Consider the following 19,592-nt stretch of genomic DNA (forward strand, 5'->3'; position numbering starts at 1 on the left):
AACTAGCTCTGTAGACCAGGCTGGCCTCAACCTCAGAGTTCCACTTGCCTCTACCCACTGAGTTAAGGAGTGTGCCACCACTGCCCGGTGAATTTTTAATATTACTTCCTTTTAAGTATATGAGTATTTTATCTGTCTTTACGTATGTGTGCCAAATGTGTGCCTAGTGCCTGTGGAGGCAGAAGGTGTCAGATCCCATGGATCTAGAGTTACAGATGGTTGTGCTGGGAACGGAACCTGGGTCTTCTGCAAGAGCAACAAGTGCTTTTAACCATCAACCATCTCTACAGTCTTATACTAGACTGTTAGCTCAGTACTGTTCTTACCTAACAACTGTTTTACCCAGATTTCCTTGCAACTATAGGAGAGTATGGCCTAGTCAACAATGGCAGAAGTATGGCCAGTCCTAGTGGCACACACCTTTGAGCCCAGCACTCAGGAGGCAGAGGCAGCCAGATCTCTATGAGTTTGAGGCCAGCCTGGTCTACATAGTGAGTTCCAGGCTATCCAAGGCTACATAGAGTTTGCCTCAAATTAATTAATTAATTAACTCAAGACAGGAGAGAAGGCTCAGTGGTTAAGAGCATTTATTGTTCTTCTAGAGGATTGGGGTTCAGTTCCCAGCACCTATAGTGGCACACAATCACTTCAGTTCCAGGAGGCCTAACTCCCTCTTCTGGCCTCCAGGGGTACCAAACAAGCACATGATACACATACACACAACATACACACATGTAGGCAAGAACTGGCATTTAAAAAAAAAAAGAATAAACATGGATGTGATAAAGTGGCAATGATTTCTGGGTAAAATCTGCATGGTGAATGTGGTGTAACAGCAGGATCTGAAGCAGCTACTGAGAGATCATGAAATAAAATGTTCAGAGACAGAGGACAATTTCATAAGCCTGGGATGTTCAGATGAGGAAATAACCTGAGCCCACACTCTCCATCTTCTAGCCTCATACCCCAGAGAAACAAAGCCTTTGTTGTTAATTATATCTACTTGTTCCATGTCTGGCACTCTCATATTGGGAAGGTGGGTTCCAGCAGCTAGCCTAGGATATCGCTGTTCCCTGCCAGCTCTAAAAGCCTGTGGTTCTGGAACGCAGCAGGGCTGGGATGCATGCTCATCTGTCTTCGCTCATTTTCCTCAGATGGACTGTTCTTCCTTAACCTCAATCCTGACCTTTCATGATTGATCTGGGGATTGAAATACATTTAAAACCAAAATGGGAAAAAGTGTTCAAATGGAAAGTTAACTGCTGTAGGAGACAGGGTTTTCTTGCAGCTTCTCTGTTGTTCAATGTCCAGAAGGAAGCTTGTGAAATATTGCTCCTTTTACCCCCTTTTACCAAAGCATGAGTCATTTCTTTTCTTCAATTGACTGATTTTTTTTTCCCCTTTAAGCCTGATTTCCCAGCAATCCTAGGATATAGCATTTCCCAGTGAAGAAATGTTTAGGCTCATGTGGTTTCTCTGAAGTCTGGCAGACAGCTGGGGATTTCCCTGGGGAAGGGGACAGAATGGGGAGGCTAAAGGCTTGGGCTGTACCAAGGCTTAGCTGGAGGTGGGGGCGACAGGAGCCTCTGGCACTGGCAGAAAGGAGGCTGACCAGTGTTAGGCAGTGTTGTGGGGGCACAGAGGTTTAGGGTTCGGGAGAGGGGATGCCCAGCTGTTAGTTCTACAGGCAAAGTTGAACCTGTGGACCTCTCTGGGATAGGCAATCCTGTCCCAGGGTTTCTGGAAGGCATCACTGCATAGCCAGACTAGACAAACCTGGAGAAGCACAAATCCATCAAAGGGCCTGGGGAGAAGGCTATGTTGGTAAAGTGCTTGTTCCTCAAGCATGCAGACCTGAGTTGGATCCTTAGAACCCATTGTGGGGGAAGCTGTTGGGAGTGGCACACTTCTGTAATCCCTGTGCTGGGAAGTAGGTGTGGCTGGAGCCCAGGGGCTCACAGCCAGCCAATCACTGAGCTCCAGGTTCAGAGCAGGACCCGGGCTCACAAAATAGGGTGGGGGGCTGGAGAGATGGCTTGTTGGTTAAGAGTACTGAGTGTTCCTACTGAGGACCCAGGTTCAATTCCCAGCACCTACATGGAAGATTATAACCACCTGCAACTGTAGACCAAGGGTTTAACATGTATTTTGGCCTCTGAAGGCACTGCAGACATGTGACACACAGACATACATGCTGACAAAACTCCCATAAAATGAAAATAAAGGGGAACACAAAGGTGGGGAATGGTTACAGGAGACAGGAAAACATGCAGTGTCTACCTCTGCCCTCCACACATATGTGCATTTGTGCACACCATTTATACACAGTTATATACATATACACATGTCTTCACATGATCCAGGAAATCTAATTACTTGATTTCAATCTCTAAGACCCACACGTAAGAACTGACTCTCTAAGAGTCATTCACACCATGGCATACCCCCCCCCACATACACACGTAAGAGAAATAAATAAAATGTGATATAAAAATAATTTTTTTAAAAAGCCCTGAAAACTAGAAGAACAGAACTAGCCAGCCTAATTATCATGCTGTAGGCCCCAGACAAAGATACCACAGTGGCCGGTTCAGCTCTTTAAGTAGACAGTTATTTACACAGTCCCGAGTGGGGAGGGTCTCTCTTTATTACTCCAGCGGTAGGGGTCTCTGCTTATAAGCACAATGTTGACACATACCTGCAGATGACCCTCAAGTTCAGACTCTGAGGACCAGAACTTCTGCGACTTCACTGCACACCATTCTGTTGTTACTGAGAGAGGGATTCTCTGCATAGCCCTGGCTGGCCTGGAATTTGATCTGTAGACCAGGCTGGCCTTGAACTCAGACATCCACTACCTCTGCCTCCCAAATGCTGAGATTAAAAACATAAGCCCCCTTGGGGCTGGAGGGATGGCTTAGTGATTAAGAGCACTGGCTGCTCTTGCAGAGGATCAGAGTTTGATTCCCAGCACCCACATGCTAACTCGCAACTGTAACTCCAGTTGTAGGAGATGTGATGCTTTTTCTGAGCTTAAGGGCACCAGAAACACATGTGGCACATACATACACACACTAGATATAGGCAAGATATTCATACACATTTAATAAATAAACAAACCTAGGTTAAAAAAATGCATGAGCACTGTGCCTGGTGTAGTTTTTGTATTACATAGGTTTCATGTAGCCTAGGTCGGCTTCAGACTTGCTATTTAGCCAAGAATGAACTCAGACTCCTGCTATCTCTGTGTCTACCCCTGTGAGAGGATTACAGGTGCGTACCACCATGCTCATTTATGTGGTATTGGGAATTGAACCCAGGGTACATGCTAGGCAGACACTGCCTTGATTTTGCTTTTTAAGTCAGGATCTCACTATGTAACTCTGGCTGGCCTGGAATTTGCTATGTAATCCAGGCTGGCCTTAAACTTGCACTGATCCTCCTGCCTTAGCCATGTCAGTGCTGGGACCATAGATGTTGGACACCACACTGGCTCCATCTCAGCCATTGTCAGGTATCCAGTTCATCACACTGTGCTGGGTGTGGTTTGTCACCACTTTGCTGATTGACTGTAGTGGAGAATGACCTTGAATTTCTGATTTTCCTGCCTGCATTCTTCACGTTCTGGGATTCACCAACAAACTGAGTTTATTCAGTGCTGGGGATCAAACCCAGGACGTCATGCACAGAAGGCAGGGACTCTACCCACAGAACCTCATTTTTCAGTCTTGTCTGTGGGGTCGTGAAGACACGAGCCTGTCACTTGTCATCATCCCACTGCTTCCAACCAGACTCCAGAGCCACCAGCTCCACCCACTTGGTTTTGCCCTAGGGTGGAGGGTAACGGAACCTGGGGACTGTACAGTCTTTTGGGGGTTAAGATGATACCCCACCCACACTTTGTCCCTCACCCCAGTTTGGCTCAGCAGGACGGGGGCAAGGGACAAGTATGTTGATGTCACCCTAAACTCAGAGGGAGTTTTTTAGGGCAGAGTGGTGTTTAATAGGCTGTTGTCTTTGTGGCAAAACCCAGAATGGCAACCTAATGATGAAGTGGGAGCTATGAGCCAAGCTTCAGGCAGGACATAGCAGGCTGGGGTCATAGCAGGCACAGAAAATTTGCTGGATCTGTGTGACACAGCTCCTAGGGAAGCAGGGAAATTTGAGGGTCTCTGTGGCCTTAATGGACAGCAGAGCCACAAGCCATGGAAGGTACGGCAGTGGAACAACACAACTCAGTAGCCAGTGAGTTCAAACTTGGGGAGCCTGGCTCTAAACTGTTTGTTTTAGGTGTGTTTAAACACAGTACAACCTGCTGATAACTGTCCTTGTGATGATTAACTCAACCCTAAATCCACAACAGAGCACACCAAAATCTCTTTGAGGAACAAAGTAAACTCAATCCAGATCAGATGTGATTGCATCAGAACTCTTTATAAAGTACATGTGATACCTTCCATAAAGATGAGTTCTAAGATTGACTGCAAAAAACAAGTTTACGAGAAAGGTTTGGAGGAGAGCCTGGTGCCGGCTCTGGCCACATAGATGGTGTAAAGGTCATCAGGCTACAGCACATAATGGTTCCAACCTCTGAGCATTAAATAGGTTTCACATTCCTCCCCTTGAAGGAATAACTCTGTGCTAAACATTCCTGGTCCCCCTAGTGCCTATCTGTGAGCACAAAGACCTCCATGCCCTCTACAGGGAGACATCCTGTCACTGGCATAGAAATGCCCTTTTCTGTTCCAGAGACTAGGCTCAGAATTAGGGAAGCTGATGGCATCACCACAGCCTGAAAATGGAAGCCTGCAAAGGGGACACTGGATAAAGTCCTGCTGTTTTCAGTCCCAGCCTGAGCCTGGAGGGACAATGGCCTGGGTAGAAGAGTATGACCCAGCCCTGTTCTTCTCACTGGGAGCCTTAGGGACTAGACCAAGCTAGGCCTGAAGGCAGCTCCTTCCCACATGGTTCAGAGTCAGTTGTTAACTTCTCAGACATACCCCTAATAATGCTGTATGGCTTCTAGGGATTCCTCAGTACTGACAAGCCACATCAAGACAGACTCATGCTGTTTCTCACCTCTTGAAGGACATTTAGATTGTTCCCACCCTGTAGCTACTCTAAACACTGACTCAAGGACTCTGCCTCCTCTACCAGTGCCCAGGTGTGACAGCTGCTTCTTGGAAAACAGGCCACCCCCCATTCTTCAGCTCTGCCCCTTCTAATGGCTTGTCATGCTTCTTCTTCTTTTTTTATGTTATGTGCATTGGTGTTTTGCCCGCATATGTCTGTGTGAGGGTGGTGGAATCACTGGGAACTGGAGTTATAGTCTTGAGCTGCCATGTGGGTGCTGGGAATTGAACCTGGGTCCTCTGGAAGAGCAGCCAGTGCTTGTTTTCTGTGGCTGTAACAAAGTCCCTAGGCTAGTCAGCTTGTGAAAAAGGTTTGTTTCTGCAAAGAATTGGAGATGTTCTAATCCATGACTAGGAAGGTGTTAGACCTCTGGTAGAGTGCCGGATGGCAAGGGAGGGCACACACTGCTTATCACATGCCAGTGAACAAAATGGGAAGGGACTGGGTCCCACAATCCCCTTGGAGGGTATGCCCCCTGTGACCTAAAGACCCTTCTCCCCACCAGGCCCAAGCTCTGAGAATGACACAGGGGCTCTGCTATATTCATTCAGTCACCTGGGCCTCTCTCATGCATTTAGCAAGCAGTCATGGGTTTCCCTGTATCAGGGCTCAGGCAGGATGGTGTCAGGCTCATGGATGGATCAGAGTCTAGAAGAGTACACAGTCTAATGGCAGAGGCAGTCAGTGAGAGCAGCTGAGAGGACACTAGTCCTTAGGTCACTCTGCCTGAGGCTCTTGCTTCCTTCCTCTTCTGTCTACTCTCCGGATGTGGTCCAAGCAGATGAGACATGAACAAAAGTTGCAAAGCATGCAACTTCTGGATTATGTCCTTGAAGACATCTGCCTTAGACACTAGTATGCCCTTGTTTGGCTGACTGGAAAGTGGCAGTAGCTGAATTCTTGACAAACCACAGCCCAGGAATGGCTGAGACACCTCTGAACTTGGGACTAATGTGAGGCAGACATGCTCTTCTGCAAACCACTGGGCTGTTTATTACAGTGGCTTTCAGGCTACTGTAAGAAAGCCTTGCTGGGCATATATTCAATTCCCACCCAGTTCAGGAGCAGCCAGGTTCCTCTAGGATCTCACTTCTCTCCTTGGAAGTTGGTGGAGCTGGGTTGAGTTTGAGTTTTGTTGACATATTGAAGATATTAGGAATAGATCCTGCTCTCGACTTTACTGTTGCCACTAACTGGCTTCCTCCCATGTAGAGATTCCTGGAAGTGTTTTGTGCTGGCTGGTTCTATGTCAACCTGACACAAGGTAGCATCATTTTGGAAGAAGGAACCTCGACTGAGAAAATGCTCCAACCAGATTGGCCTGTGAGCAAGCCTATAGTGCATTTTCTTAATTAATCGTGAAGGAAGGCCCAAATCAGTATGGGTAGTGCTATCTGGGCAGGAGGTCCTGGTTTGCATAAGAAAGCAGATTGAGCAAGCCATGGGGAACAAGCCAGTAAGCAGCACTTGCCCAAGGCCTCTGATCAACCTCTGCCTCCATGTTCTTGTCCTGTTTGAGTTCCTGCCCTGATTTCCTTGGATGCTGGACTACAAGCTGAAAGATGAAATGAACCCTTTCCTCCCCAAGTTGCTTTTGGCAGTGGTGCTTTATCACAGCAATAGAAACCCTAAGGAGGACATGCGTGTTCCTCCTTCCCTCCTGACCTGCCCCCAGCATAGAGCATACTTGAATCTTTGCCCAGGGCAGACCTCCAGCCTCACACCACATTCCCTGCACACCCAGCTTGCCCTAAGCAGGGGTCTGCAAGAAGCACGACAAGAAAGCAGACTTCCAGGAACGGAGCCCACAGTGCTCATCATCCTTGGTCTCTGCCCAGGCACGCAGATGGAGGGCGGTCCAATTTAATATTTAAACAAGAGGCTGCATGTCAATACAGCAGCCAGGGGAAATTAGTCCCCTAGCTCTGGGCTGCTGGGAAAGATTTCCCTGCTGGCCAGTGCCTGGCTAGCTAGCCTGGAAGATTCATTAGGTAATTGACAGCTTGCCTGGGCCTCTGTGGGTTGTCTTCCACAGCCCTGTTCAAAAACATCTGTAAACAGACTAGCCAGTGAGAAAGCATAGGGGCCTGGGAATCTGGTTTCATGTCCCCAGGACATGTTCCACACAAGGCACCCTCCCTTTCCCTTTTTCAGAATACCCAGCTGCACAGTGAATGTTATGACTTCTCCATAAAGAGGCAGCTCGAGGTTGCCAGGGTATCCACCCACTGTGGGGGTGGCTCAGGACAGGGGAAATGTTGCAGGATATCTGAAATCAGGCCCGAGCAGAGGGTGAGGGACCCTGCAGGGAGGTGTGAGTGGGAGGGTGGGTAGGGTTGTCCAGGGTTCTGTCTGTGGGTGCAATGAAGTGATAGGGTGTCCAGCTCCCAGGTCACACAAGCTCTGCCAGCCTGCCCCCATCTCTCTATCTCCAAACTCAGAAGGGTCTAGGCTGAACCTCCATTCCCCAATGTGGAAGGTGGGGTATGATACAAAAGGATTTGGGGGCATACAGTGTGTGACAGTCACATCCATGCTGGGAGGTGGCATCACTCAGCTGCTCTTTGCAAAAGAGGAAAAAGCCACACTTGGCCACAACTCAGAGGTTGGAGGCTGGCAAAGGGGTGAGCTCGTTAGCTGGACATTAGCAAGCCTTTTCCCAGCCCAGGAAGTACATGAACAAGGCTTGTGATGGTGGATGCTGGGATCCCCTCATTGAGCCTCAAAGCCTCTCAGTCTCGGAATGAGTCAGCTCCTGGCATCCAGGCCCTACCTCCCCATTCCCCATCTAATCTCCAGGGTATGATGCTATTTTGGAGTGCTATATCTTGGTTGGCAGTTTATGGCAGCTGGATTAAGAGGCTCAGTGTGGAGTGGCTGGTCGAGACACAGGCTGCTGAATGAAGGGAGGTAGAGGATATAGACAAATCTCTGCTCAGTGCTCCCCATTCCCAGAGCATCTTTCAGTTCCCTGTTCTTGGACACGGCCCAGCTAAGCATGACTCAAGGGAGGTCTGGGGCCAAGGCTGCCTCCTAGATCCATCTGGAAGGCCAGCCCGCAGGCCCTCAGAGAAGGCTGCAGCTGTGTGTCAAGAAGTCATGTGGCCAAGTCTCAGATTGATGTGGTAGACCATGGTTGGCCCCTTCTGGGACCTCAGCTTTGCAGGGAATATGAACATTGGGAGGCCCACACCTGGCTACATGGGATTCTGAGTCCAAGCATGGGAATGACTCTGAGATGCATTTGGCAAGTTCTCGTTTTCAAGACCTTTGTTGAACTAAACTGGGACACTCTGGGTGCTGTGTAGCAGGAGACTCAGTCCCAGGCTTCCTAAGAGGCAGTATGCATTTGGGCAGCAATGAGTTGGTAGTGAAGATGTTTGGAGAGGTACGACAGGCAGCATTTGCAGGAGCATAGTGGGTATCAAGATGCTGCTATGAGAGTGGAAAGGAGCCAAGAATAAGAGTTTAGTATGAAGGAGGTGGGCCCAAGCTAAAGAGGGCCTTGAGTGCTGAGCCTAAGTGTTAGGCTTTGTTTTGAAGGCTACGGGGTGCAGTGGATGAGCGTATGGGGAGGAAGTGATGTCTTTCATTTCTGTGTGCTACCATGTTATGGTCTCACTGTAAGATGATCATGAGGCTAAACAACCCCCAACCCTAACACTTGTGCTAACATGTACAGTTACATATAGTGTTTGTATTGCTAAAGCCTGTAATTCTAAAACAGAAAGAAATTTAAAAAGATTGGTGAATCTGGGCCTACAATCCTATCTCTGGGGAGATGGAAACAGGAATTGCAGTAAATTCCACAGCAGCCAGCCATGAAGTAGAGATTTTTGTTGTTGTTGTTATCGTGTGTGTGCATGTGAACTAGAGGAGATCCCCTGCACCTGGAGTTCCAGGTGGTTGTGAACTGCCCAAATAGGGTGCTTGGAACTAAATTCAGGTCCTCTGGGAGAGGAGAGCAGCAAGGGCTTTTAACAGATGAGCCATCTCTCCAGCTCCCACCATTGAGATCTCTTCAAATGATATTGTGATTGATTGGAGAAGTAACTGGCTTATAATTCATTGCCTTCATCAAAAACCTCACCTGTTCTTGAATACCTTTGGAGCCTGGCAGCTCAGCCCCTTACTGAGCCATCCAAGTCTGTACAAAGGCAAAGCCCAGAGGCTGATATGTCACCTGTTTGCTAAAGAGAAGCCCAGGGCTCCAGGCAGCCTCCTGACCTCCCACCATCCATGGGAATGCCCAGCCAAAGAGTCAATTGTTACCGCATAGATGTTCCTGTGAGGTGAGACCACAGGCTCCTCTCATGTCATATCAGCCAGTCACCCAGTTCTGAGCCCAGCTTCTCCAAGGGAGTTTTGTAACCCATGAAATGACCATTCTCCAGCCCCTTTCCCATCTATAGGACAGTGTGTGTGTGTGTGTGCGCGCGCGCACACACACGCTCAAGTCTGTGTTCACAAATGTGCTATGTGACCATGGGGTATTAGATGTTGGTAAGCCACTTTTATTAGAGTCTCCTGTCTACAACAGGGGTAGTATTTAAAACACTTTCCCCAACCAGGTGGTGGTGGTGCACGCCTTTAATCCCAGCACTTGGGAGGCAGAGGCAGGTGGATCTCTGTGAGTTCGAGGCCAGCCTGGTCTACAGAGCAAATTCCAGGACAAGCCTACACAAAGAAACCCTGTCTTAAAAATCTATAACCAACAAAACAAACAAACAAAAACCACTTTTCCCAAGAATTTTCACTTCCCCTGCACTCTGGAATGGGCTGTGGCAGATCTTCAGAGCAGTGCCTCAAGGGAGGAAAGATTCCCAGAGAGCTCTGCCCCTCCCCTTGGGCTCATGAAGCTGGGAGATCTCTACCCTTCTTAGCATTTCTACCCAGGCTTCTCTGAGCTCTGCTCCTGGCCCTGTCTATTTTTCCAGCTACCTCAGAACACTCTTCAGTGTTCCAGGCTTGCTGATCTAGCTCTAATTCTAGAATCACTTGCCACCAAGAACACTGGACAAAATGTGTCTACCAGTCCCACTCTGGCCTGGTGGGGCAGGTGTATAGAGGTGACACATATTCCCCAGGCCAGCCTTGGTCTCCTCTAAAGTCAGTATCAACAACTTAGAGCCCTTTCCCTCCTGCTCATCTTGCCTCCCTTGGGAAAGGTAGTAACAGTACTGATATACTATGGAGGCAGCCCGAGGGCTCTCACAAGTACATCTTCATGGCTTTGTGTGTGGTGGGGCAGTAGCGGGCATGTAGCTGGGCCAGCAGAGCCCTGGACGTGGAATCTAGATGTGTACCCTGACTTTTCTTGTTCCACACATGAACAGCATAGGTGGCATTGAACAGCCGTGCCAGCTCCTCAGGGCTGATGTCTTCAAAGTATTTCTTCCAGTTCTGCCAGGGGATGGGGTAGAAGGCCTCAGGCGGCAGAGCAGTGACTCCACGGCAAGTGTGGCTCTCCTCCAGGCTTCGGATGGAACACCACTTCTTGAAGACCCGGGTGAGCAGTTGGGGGCCCTGGTGACCCCAAATCCAACCATTGTAGTGGTCCACAAAGTCCTGTATGCACAGTGCCAAGAAGTCATGATGGCGCTCAAAGGCCAGGAAGGCTCCATTGAGGACATATCGGGATTGGACACCCAGCGTATTGGTCAGGTTCCTCAGGTTCTTGAGGACGATAAAGTCTGTGTCCAGGTAGATGCCACCAAACTTCCAGAGAAGTGCGATCCTGGAGGCATCAGACAGTACAGGCAGCAGATAGGGCTCCCAGCTGTGCTGCACCTTCAAGTACCAGGCTGCCAATGGCGTGTCCTGAAACAGCTCCTTCAGGTCCAGAGGTCGTATCTGGACATTGTGGAAGCATCTCAGGAGAGAGATGCCAAAGTTCTGAGGCAGGCCTGTTTTGTATCTATGCAGCCCTTTCATGAGCACCACCACCTGGGACTCGGGGTGTGCCCTGGCAGCCGACTCCACGGAACACATAAACAGAAAGCTAGGTTTGGTCCTGTCTGAGGTCTCTAGGAAGAAGATATTGTCTGGGGCAAAGATGCTAGGGAAGGACAGCTGGGGGCAGGAGATGTCCACTGGCAGGCTATTCTGTCGTCCTTGGTCCTTAGGTGCACCCACAGTGTGCCAGTAGATCATGATGGAGACAATGAATGTGAACTTGAAGCTGATAATGAAGAGGGTGAAGACCCGCTGTCTGGGGGTGCCCCTGAGCATCCTCAGCAGGCAGTTGGGGGACTTGAACATGGTCTCCCCCAGATCACAGCAGGTGCCCACAAGGATTGACTGGTCTGTAAGAAATGAGCACCAGCATTCAGGTTGGCTGGCTACAGGGACCCCTGACCCTCAAGAAACACGCTTCCTACCAACACGAGGGAACTGACAGCTTCCAAAGTTGGGGGTCTCTGGGCCCCAAGAGGCATGAGCTATGCCTGTACAGGCTGCTCACCTATAAAACAGAACTGGACTGGAGCCTGGGCAAGGTCCTTTTTGCCTTGTATAGTAAAGTTGTGAATGCCCGAGGATCAGAACCAGTGTCTCTCACAGTGTGCAGCCAGAATCTAGCAGATACAAGGACAGTCAGAAGTAACCACTTTGCCACTAACCTGAAAAAATCTGTCTCTCTTAGCCTACTGGGGTGGTGGCCTGTCCCTTGACCCCTCAGTTCCATGAATAGGACTTGGCTCACTCAAAGACATGCTACTCAATATCTAAAATTTGGCATGAAGACCTGGGCTCAGGTGCAGAGATGACTCAGTGGGTTAAATGCAAAAGCAAGAGGGCCTAGGTTGAAATCATAAGAACTCATGGAAGACAAGAACAGCATGACACACACATAACTCCAGTGCTGGGGAGGGACGCACAGAGTGATACTTGGGGCAAGTGGTCTTTTATCTGAGGATTTATTTATTGTATATTATTTATTTCATTGCATGGGTGTTTTTCTTGTGTGTGTATATCTGGGTACCATATGCACAAATTGCCCTCAGATACCAGAGGAGGGCACTGGATCTCCAGGGACTGGAAATGAGAGGTTGTGAGCTAGTATCATGTGGGTGCTGGGAATTGAAACTGAGTCTTCTGGAAGAGAGCCAGCTTTTTAGCCTCAATTTATTTTATTTTGAATTATTGTGTGTTGGGGGTGCATACTGTATACAAGTGTAGATGCCTGCAGAGAGCAAGAGTGTGTTGGATAAGCCATCCAATATGAGTGCCAGGGACCAAACTCAGGTCTTCTATAAGAGCAGCAAGAACTCTAAACTGCTCAGCCATCTTTCCATCCCATTGAGACTTTTGTTTGAGAGGGGTTCTAGAGACAGAGTTTCTTTGTGTATCCCTGGCTGTACTGGAACTAGCTCTGTAGACCAGGTTGGCCTCAAACTCACAGAGATCCTCCTGCCTCTGCCTCCCAAGTGCTGGGATTAAAAATGAGTACCCCCACTGTCCTTTTTTTAATTTTAAATTTTAATTTAAGTTTTTAAAGAGAGGGTCTCACTGTATAGCCATGGCTGCCTTAGAACTAACTCAGAGATCTGCCTGCCTTTGCCTCCCAGGCACTGGGATTAAAAGTGTGTGCTACTATACCTGGCAGATTTTTTATTTTAAGTTGGTGAGGGTGGCCTTGAATTCACTACATAGACCAGGGTGGTTTCTGACAAGGTGATCCTCCTGCCTTAGCTTTCCAAGTGCTGGGATTGCAGCTATGCACCACTAAGCCCTACTACTTTAGACATTTGCTCCTCCAATAAATATTGACCATCTCACCAACATAGTGGCATTTCATACAATACAAACCTGTCAAACCTTTACAAGCACCTGAAAGGGTTAATTCTCACCTCTGCCTTAAGGATAGGGAAGTGGACCAGCTATATCCCTCATGCTGTCCCCAGGCAGAAACTGGCATGTTGTGTATGGGAACAATGGGCGGGTGGGGATGGGGTCTGTGTTCTTCCATTAACTCTTCCTGGAGAGAACTGGTCTGGGGAAGGAGTGGCCAGGATGGTACCTGGTTCCCTGGAGGAACTCAGTCCTATAACCAGAAGACTAACAGCAGCCCTGGCCCTAGGTCACACCATATCTATTTTATCTTCCAGGTTGCATTCATACCCATCAAGCCCTTGGCCACTCCAGGGGACAGTTGCATCATTTTTACATTAGGAACACGGAAACTTGTATGGACAGAGGCCAAATGACTAGACTAGACACAGCCAGGTAGGTGCTACGGGAACCTGAGAGTTCAGTCCCTTCCAGGACTCTTGGAATAGCCATCCCACAGGGAAGAGCTGGGGTTTGAGCCACCTGGATGGATTACTTCTGGGTTAAAGGGCTACTGACCAGCCTGGGCAGCCCATGGCGAGAAAGTGGAGTCCTAGCTGCCTTCAGGCATCCTGGATACTGGGTTAGGAGCCCATCTTCTATGCCAACAGGAACATGCTGTGTAGTCTCATGCTCAGGTCTGCCAGCCCACCTGCAAAAGAGAGAAAGCAGAAAGTATGAGAAAGCTGTAGACCATCAGCAGCCCATTACTTTGGCTTTCAGAGTACAGCGCTGTGGGAGGACCATCTGGAGACAGAGGGACAATACAATCAATTAGAACTCCCTGGGTGAAATGGCACTTGGGCTGGGCACCAGGGAGAGATAGGAAGGGTTGATCAAATGGAGGAGGTGTTGGCCAGCTGGAACTCTGCGCCTTCATTAGCTACAAGCTGCAAGGGGCTGTGGGAAGCACCTAGGAAACCAATCAGCTACTGCTCAGCAAATTAGAGTCAAAGGCTGAATCCCAGCACTAAAGAGGCAGAGACAGAAGGGTCACAAGTTCCGGGCCGGCCTGGGCTACACAGGGAGACCTTATCTCACAAGCCAAGAACAATAACAAGATAATATAAACTCAGAGCTGGAAAAAGTGACTGGGTTGCAAGGCACTTAAGTTCATTCACAAGTTTAAGGCCAGTTTGTGCAACATAGCCAGATGCTATTTAAACACAAACATCCAGGAGGTGGTGGGACACACTCTTAATCCCAGCATCCAAGAGGCAGAGGCAGGTGGATCTGAGTTCAATTCGAGGCCAGTCTGGTTACAGAGCGGTAAGTTCCAGGATAGCCGGGGCTACCTAGAGAAACCCTGTCTTGAAAAAACAAAACAAACCAAATCACCAAAAGCAAATAAACAAATGAGAAAATGTCTTCATCACTAAGGAGATGAAACAAGAGGCACAAGAGCATCCTTGGCTATGTAGAAAGTTCAAAGATAGCCTGGGCTACATGAGACCCTATCTATAACAACAATAAAAACCCAAGCCAGATCACATCCTAGCCTTGCACAGACCCTCGCAATGTGAGAGACTCAGGTCCCCAAGGCCCTGCATATGCCTTACACTCCTGACTTCACACCACTTTCCCCTTGGTCTCTTATCTAAACCTCTCAGAGTTCTGCCTCTCAGAACTCAAGGCGTTGCCTCGGGAACCAGGACACCTGCCACTCTCTCTGCATGGACAACTCTTTCCAACTCACCCTCAAGACTCAAACCCCTAAGACTCCAATGTTCTCTTCACTTCTACACTTCATTCTCCCTAGCACTTACCCCGATATACCGTGTTTATTTGTTTAAGTAATTTATTTAGAAATAGCCCAACACTCTCTGTCCACTGTTCCTCTGAAAAGGCAAACAGGTTTCTGTCTCTCCTCTCCTGTCCCTTCCTCTCCTCTCATCTCCTCTCCTCTCTTCTCCCTTCCCTTCCCTTCTCTCCCCTCTCTCCCTTCCCTTCCCCTTCTCCCCTCTCTCCCTTCCCCCAATAAACTTCCCATGTAGAAAAAGAAACAACTCAACAAGGACAGTGCTTTATTAAATGACTCATGTAGAACAGGCTAGTCTCCAATCTACTAGGTAGCCCAAAGATGACCCTGCCTCCTGCCTCCTGCCTCCTGCCTCACAGAGCTGGGATTATAGGTGAGCACCGCATCAGGTTTATGCCTTGCTAGGGATGGAGCCAAGGCCTTCATGCAAGCAAGGTAAACTCTACCCACTGAGCTTTATCACAGCCTTCTGTTTTGCTTTGTTTCTGAGCCAGGGTCTTAACTAGACCAGGCTAGCCTTGAACTCATGATCCCACTCCCAACCTCCCCTCCTGCTGGGATTAGAAGCACATAACACAACACTCAAGTACACACACACACACACACACACACACACACACACACACACACACACACACTGTAGACAGGCTGACCTTGAACTCACAGAGATCTGCCTGCCTCTACCTCTGAGTGCTGAGATTAAAAGTGTGTGTCACCACCACCAGACTGGAAAAGTATATTTTGGGTTTGTATTTGTTCAGCATCCAGAACCCTGTCCAGTTCTTGATAGGTACAGGCACCAAAGAGCAAGTGAATGAATCAGTGAGCTGGCACACTCACAGCTGGTGAGCTGCTTGGGACCCCACCAGGGTCATGCATGTGAGGAGCAGAGACAGACCCCAGAATAGCACCAGCTGTGTCCTCCTCCTTGGGGGAGTAAGGCTATTTTGGTCATAAGTAATTTTTTTGTGGTTTTGGTTTTTCAAGACAGGGTTTCTCTGTGTAGCCCTGACTGTCCTGAAGTCACTCTGTAGACCAGGCTGGCCTTGAACACAGATTCTCCTGCCTCTGCCTCCTGAGTGCTAAGATTCAAGGAATTGGTGGTCACCACCCTTTGACCATAAGCATTTTTAACCTAGTGGGAGACAGACAGACATCTATCTGAATGTGGATCATTAGACATCAGAAGAGTGAGTCTCTGAGTATTTGGGACCCCATGTCCTGGGATGCCCTGACTGTGCCATGGTACAGGGTAGAGAGCCCAGGCCTGAGGTGAAGTAGGGTGTGCCTGACCACAGTTGGAGGTGCTAGACTCAGGCCACACCATATTTGGTGACTGAGCTGAAGACCCAGGAATAGAAGTTATATCCCGGGCCAAGTTGGCCACAGCTCGATACCCATGTGACCTCAGTCTCAGATGCTCCCAATGCCCCTGGGTAGGCCTTGGGGCTGCACCCTAAGTCCTGGCCCTTGTCATAAGAGCTTGGCATGTCCCCACTGGCACCCCCTGTCCCCAGGCTTCCTTCCCTAGGACAGGATGCTATCTCCAGGTAGTGTGTTAAGTGCTGCTCTACGTACTTTCTATTGTCGGGGCTTTCCACCATTCACTGCAGGCAATGAGATGGAGCAGAGATACAGGCTGGCAGAGGCAGAGCTTGGCACCAGCTCTAAGCACTGTTTTCCAACCTGAGTGCTGCACCCTTAATGGCTGTACCTCCCATCTGTTTCCCTGGCTGAACATGAGCCAGGACAGTGTCGTGGGGATAGTCCGATACAGCCCACACTGAACTCCAGAGATTCCCACCCCTGGGCTGAGTACCAATAGAATGGCTCACAGAAAACCTGTGTTGAGCCAACAGAGGGTCAGACGTTCTGATGGTGACTCAGGCAGGCTTGCTATGTGTGGTGTCTCATCAGTTTCCCTTCCCAGTCCTCTGCAGACACAACTTGCCCCCTACCCAGGGATCCTCATAAATGCAAAGAAACACAAAAGGTTCTTGGTGACATGCCTGGGAGGACCAGGGACATGGACCCTGAGGAGCTGAGCTAGGGCTGTAGAGTGGAGACTGGGGAGGTCCTCGAAAAGTGGGATGGGGAGGGTGATCCCTTCAGCGCCCAGGAGCAAGTCTGCTGGGATTTCCAGGCTACCAGACAAGTCAGGCTGGGTAGGGAGAACCCCCAACCTATGACATGTGACCCCAGGAGTCTAAAGACAAAGCCCCAGGTTAGCTGGAGGCTCTAAGCCTTGCAGAGCCTTCATCTGTCCCCCTCTCCCTCTCTCTCTTTCTCCCTTTTCTGAGACAGGGTTTCTCTGCAGAGCTTTGCTGTCCTAGAACTTGTTCTATAGACCAGGCTTAAAACAAAACCCATCTGGCCTTGGAGAGCACAATGTATGCCTAGGCTGGAAAGGCAGGCCTCCACGGCCACAGTGTCAGGTGTTTTTTGTTTTTTGAAATCTGGCATCTGTGAAAGGCCTGGAAAAGAAAGGACATTGGCATTAGGTCCCTAAGGCTGAGGTACTATTTAACATATCAAAGTGGACTAGGCTGCCCAGTTCTCCCAGAATCCCTGAGTCTCTGTCTATTACAGAGCCCTCCTGGCTGGCATACCTCACCCCTACCCCAAGCTTCTCCAGCCCAGGGCCTGGGTTGCCCTCTCCCCCACCTTCCCTATACAATCTGGCCATTTTGGTTAGCTACCCCTTTTTGGTCTACCCTTTACTTTCTTGGCCAGTCTCTTAGGCCAGGCTGCCCTATTGGTCAGGGGATTCTCTCCCCTCACAGTCCAGCTCAATCTGGCCATACCCACTCTGGACTCTCCCTGAGGTCCCTGCTATGCTCTCCCTTGTATCTACAATAAACCTTGTCCTCCGCTATACCTAAATGTCTGTCCTTCCTTATTTCTTCTTTTCATTCAAATGGGACAATCTCTAAGGTCATGGAGGACACAGTAGAACCTCTCCCTCTCATCTCCAAGTTCAGCAGTATGGCTACATGTAGCCAGGAAGCAGCCTTTGACCATGACTGGCCCTATTTTTTATTATCCCCCCCCTCAACTTTCATAATAGAGCACACAATCCCCATCCAGTGATCACACTTGTTTCTGGTGCAATCAAGTCAGGTTCCCTTCCTACTGCCTTCTCCCCTGCTTAGACAGGGACTAAGATGTCCCAGAGTTCCAGCCCACTTCAGTGCTTCTTTCCAGCAAGGCTGTGTACAGGACACATGCCACAGGACAAGTCACCTCCCTGAGCCATGGGTCCCTTGCAGTTCCCAGGGTCCAGGCAACTGTAGGAGACCTGGGCAGGGGCTCACCCAGGACAAGGGAAGAAGGCTTTAATTCCGCTGTGCTTCCTGGGCCATCAGGACACTACAAACGATGCTCCGGGGCTGGGCTGTGGAAGTATTTCAGTTGGCAGAGTGCTGGCTCAGTATCCATGAAATTCACGATTTCATCCCCAGCACCACACAAAACAGGCATGGTGACACATGCCTATAATTCTAGCATTTGGGAGTTAGAGGTAGAAAGATGAGAAACTCAGTGTTATCTTTGGCTGGCCTGAGATATGAGACCCTGTCTTAAAAAATAAAAACTAAATAAAGGAGGGAAGAAAGGAATGTGTCAGGCCCAAAGAATACTCCCCATTTCCTCCCCAAAGGGCAGACCCATTGTTACTGAATTGGTTCAAAATTGAGTCTAGGCGCACCTCAAGCTGGACTTTAGACAGTGGCTCTCAACCTTTGGGTTGCGATCCCTTTGGGAGTGGAACAACTCTTTCACAGATGTCTAAGACCATCCTGTCTATTGGATATTTACATTACAATTTATAATTGTAGCAAAGTTAGTTATGAAGTAGCAATGGAAATAATTGTATGGTTATGGTCACCACAATGTGAGGAACTGTATTAAAGGGTTGCAGCCTTAGAAAAGTTGAGAACCACTGCTACAGAAGGATTTCTGGCATTTAGAAGAAGCATTCCTCAGGACCTTGTCCAACAAAAAGCATCATTTCCCTAGCCTCTGGCAGAAAGGACATATGACACCTGATAGATTATCAAAGTCCATGCTGGCCTCTAGGCTCCTTCAGCCCCTATTTACGTGTACTTGTTAAACATCCCAAAGCTAGCTAGCATGCTGGCTCTTTTCACCTGCCCTTATGGCCCCCACACCCTGTGAGGCTGGCTTCTAGGCTGTTGTAGTTCATAGCCTTCCATCTTCCCAGGTAGCCCTTCATTCTTATATAATGGCAAGGTTCTCCTCCACCCACTTCTCTTCTTGCTATTCTCTCCCCTACTATTTTTGCTATTTTCTCTGTTCCTATTCTCTGCTCTCCTTGCTTCTCTTGCAGATAGCCCTGGCCATGACCAGTCTGCTGCTTTCTCTCTCTCAGCTCCAGACTCTTCCATATGCCTCTGTTGCCCCACACACCTTTTATTCTCAATAAAAGCCTTCCCCCCTAATCATGGAGAATCCATTTCCATGGTTCCTTCCTTCCTTCCTTCCTCCTTTCTTCCCTCCCTCCCTTCCTTCCTTCCTCCCTTCTTCCCTTCCTCCGGGGTCTCTCTGTGTAACACCCTGGCTGTCCTGGAACTCACTTTGTAGACCAGGCTGGCCTCGAACTCACAGAGATCCTCCTGCCTCTGCCTCCCAAGTGCTGGGGTTAAAGGCGTGAGCCACCACCACTGCCAGGCCTAGAGGAAGGTTTTTATTGTAGCTATGCAGGAGAGAACAGCTAGAGGCATCTGGAAGAGTCCAGAGCAGAGAGAAAAAGTAGTAGATGGAACATGGCCAGCAGACTGGACCTGGTCAGGCAATAAGCAGGAGCAGAGAGACAGGAAAAGAGGGAGGGGGGAGTGACTAATGAAGACAG

General features: G+C 49.0%; 1 protein-coding gene across 1 annotated transcript; it reads right to left on the reverse strand.

Moving 5' to 3' along the window:
* Positions 1–9,642: 9,642 nt before the first annotated feature.
* Positions 9,643–13,571, reverse strand: A4galt (alpha 1,4-galactosyltransferase (P blood group)). The gene is made up of 2 exons (XM_051189500.1): positions 13,483–13,571; positions 9,643–11,438 (listed from the first exon to the last, which is right to left on the reverse strand). Exon 2 carries the CDS (start codon positions 11,392–11,394, stop codon positions 10,345–10,347), a length of 1,050 nt encoding a protein of 349 aa, XP_051045457.1. The 5' UTR covers positions 11,395–11,438; positions 13,483–13,571; the 3' UTR covers positions 9,643–10,344.
* Between the last annotated feature and the right edge of the window lie 6,021 nt (positions 13,572–19,592).

Source organism: Phodopus roborovskii, unplaced genomic scaffold (assembly GCF_943737965.1).
Source record: "Phodopus roborovskii unplaced genomic scaffold, PHOROB, whole genome shotgun sequence".
NCBI classification, from domain to species: Eukaryota; Metazoa; Chordata; class Mammalia; order Rodentia; family Cricetidae; genus Phodopus; species Phodopus roborovskii.

What these genes read in the sequence shown, in the direction of transcription:
- A4galt (XM_051189500.1), bottom strand. Translation starts at nt 11,394, where the DNA reads ATGTTCAAGTCCCCCAACTGCCTGCTGAGGATGCTCAGGGGCACCCCC.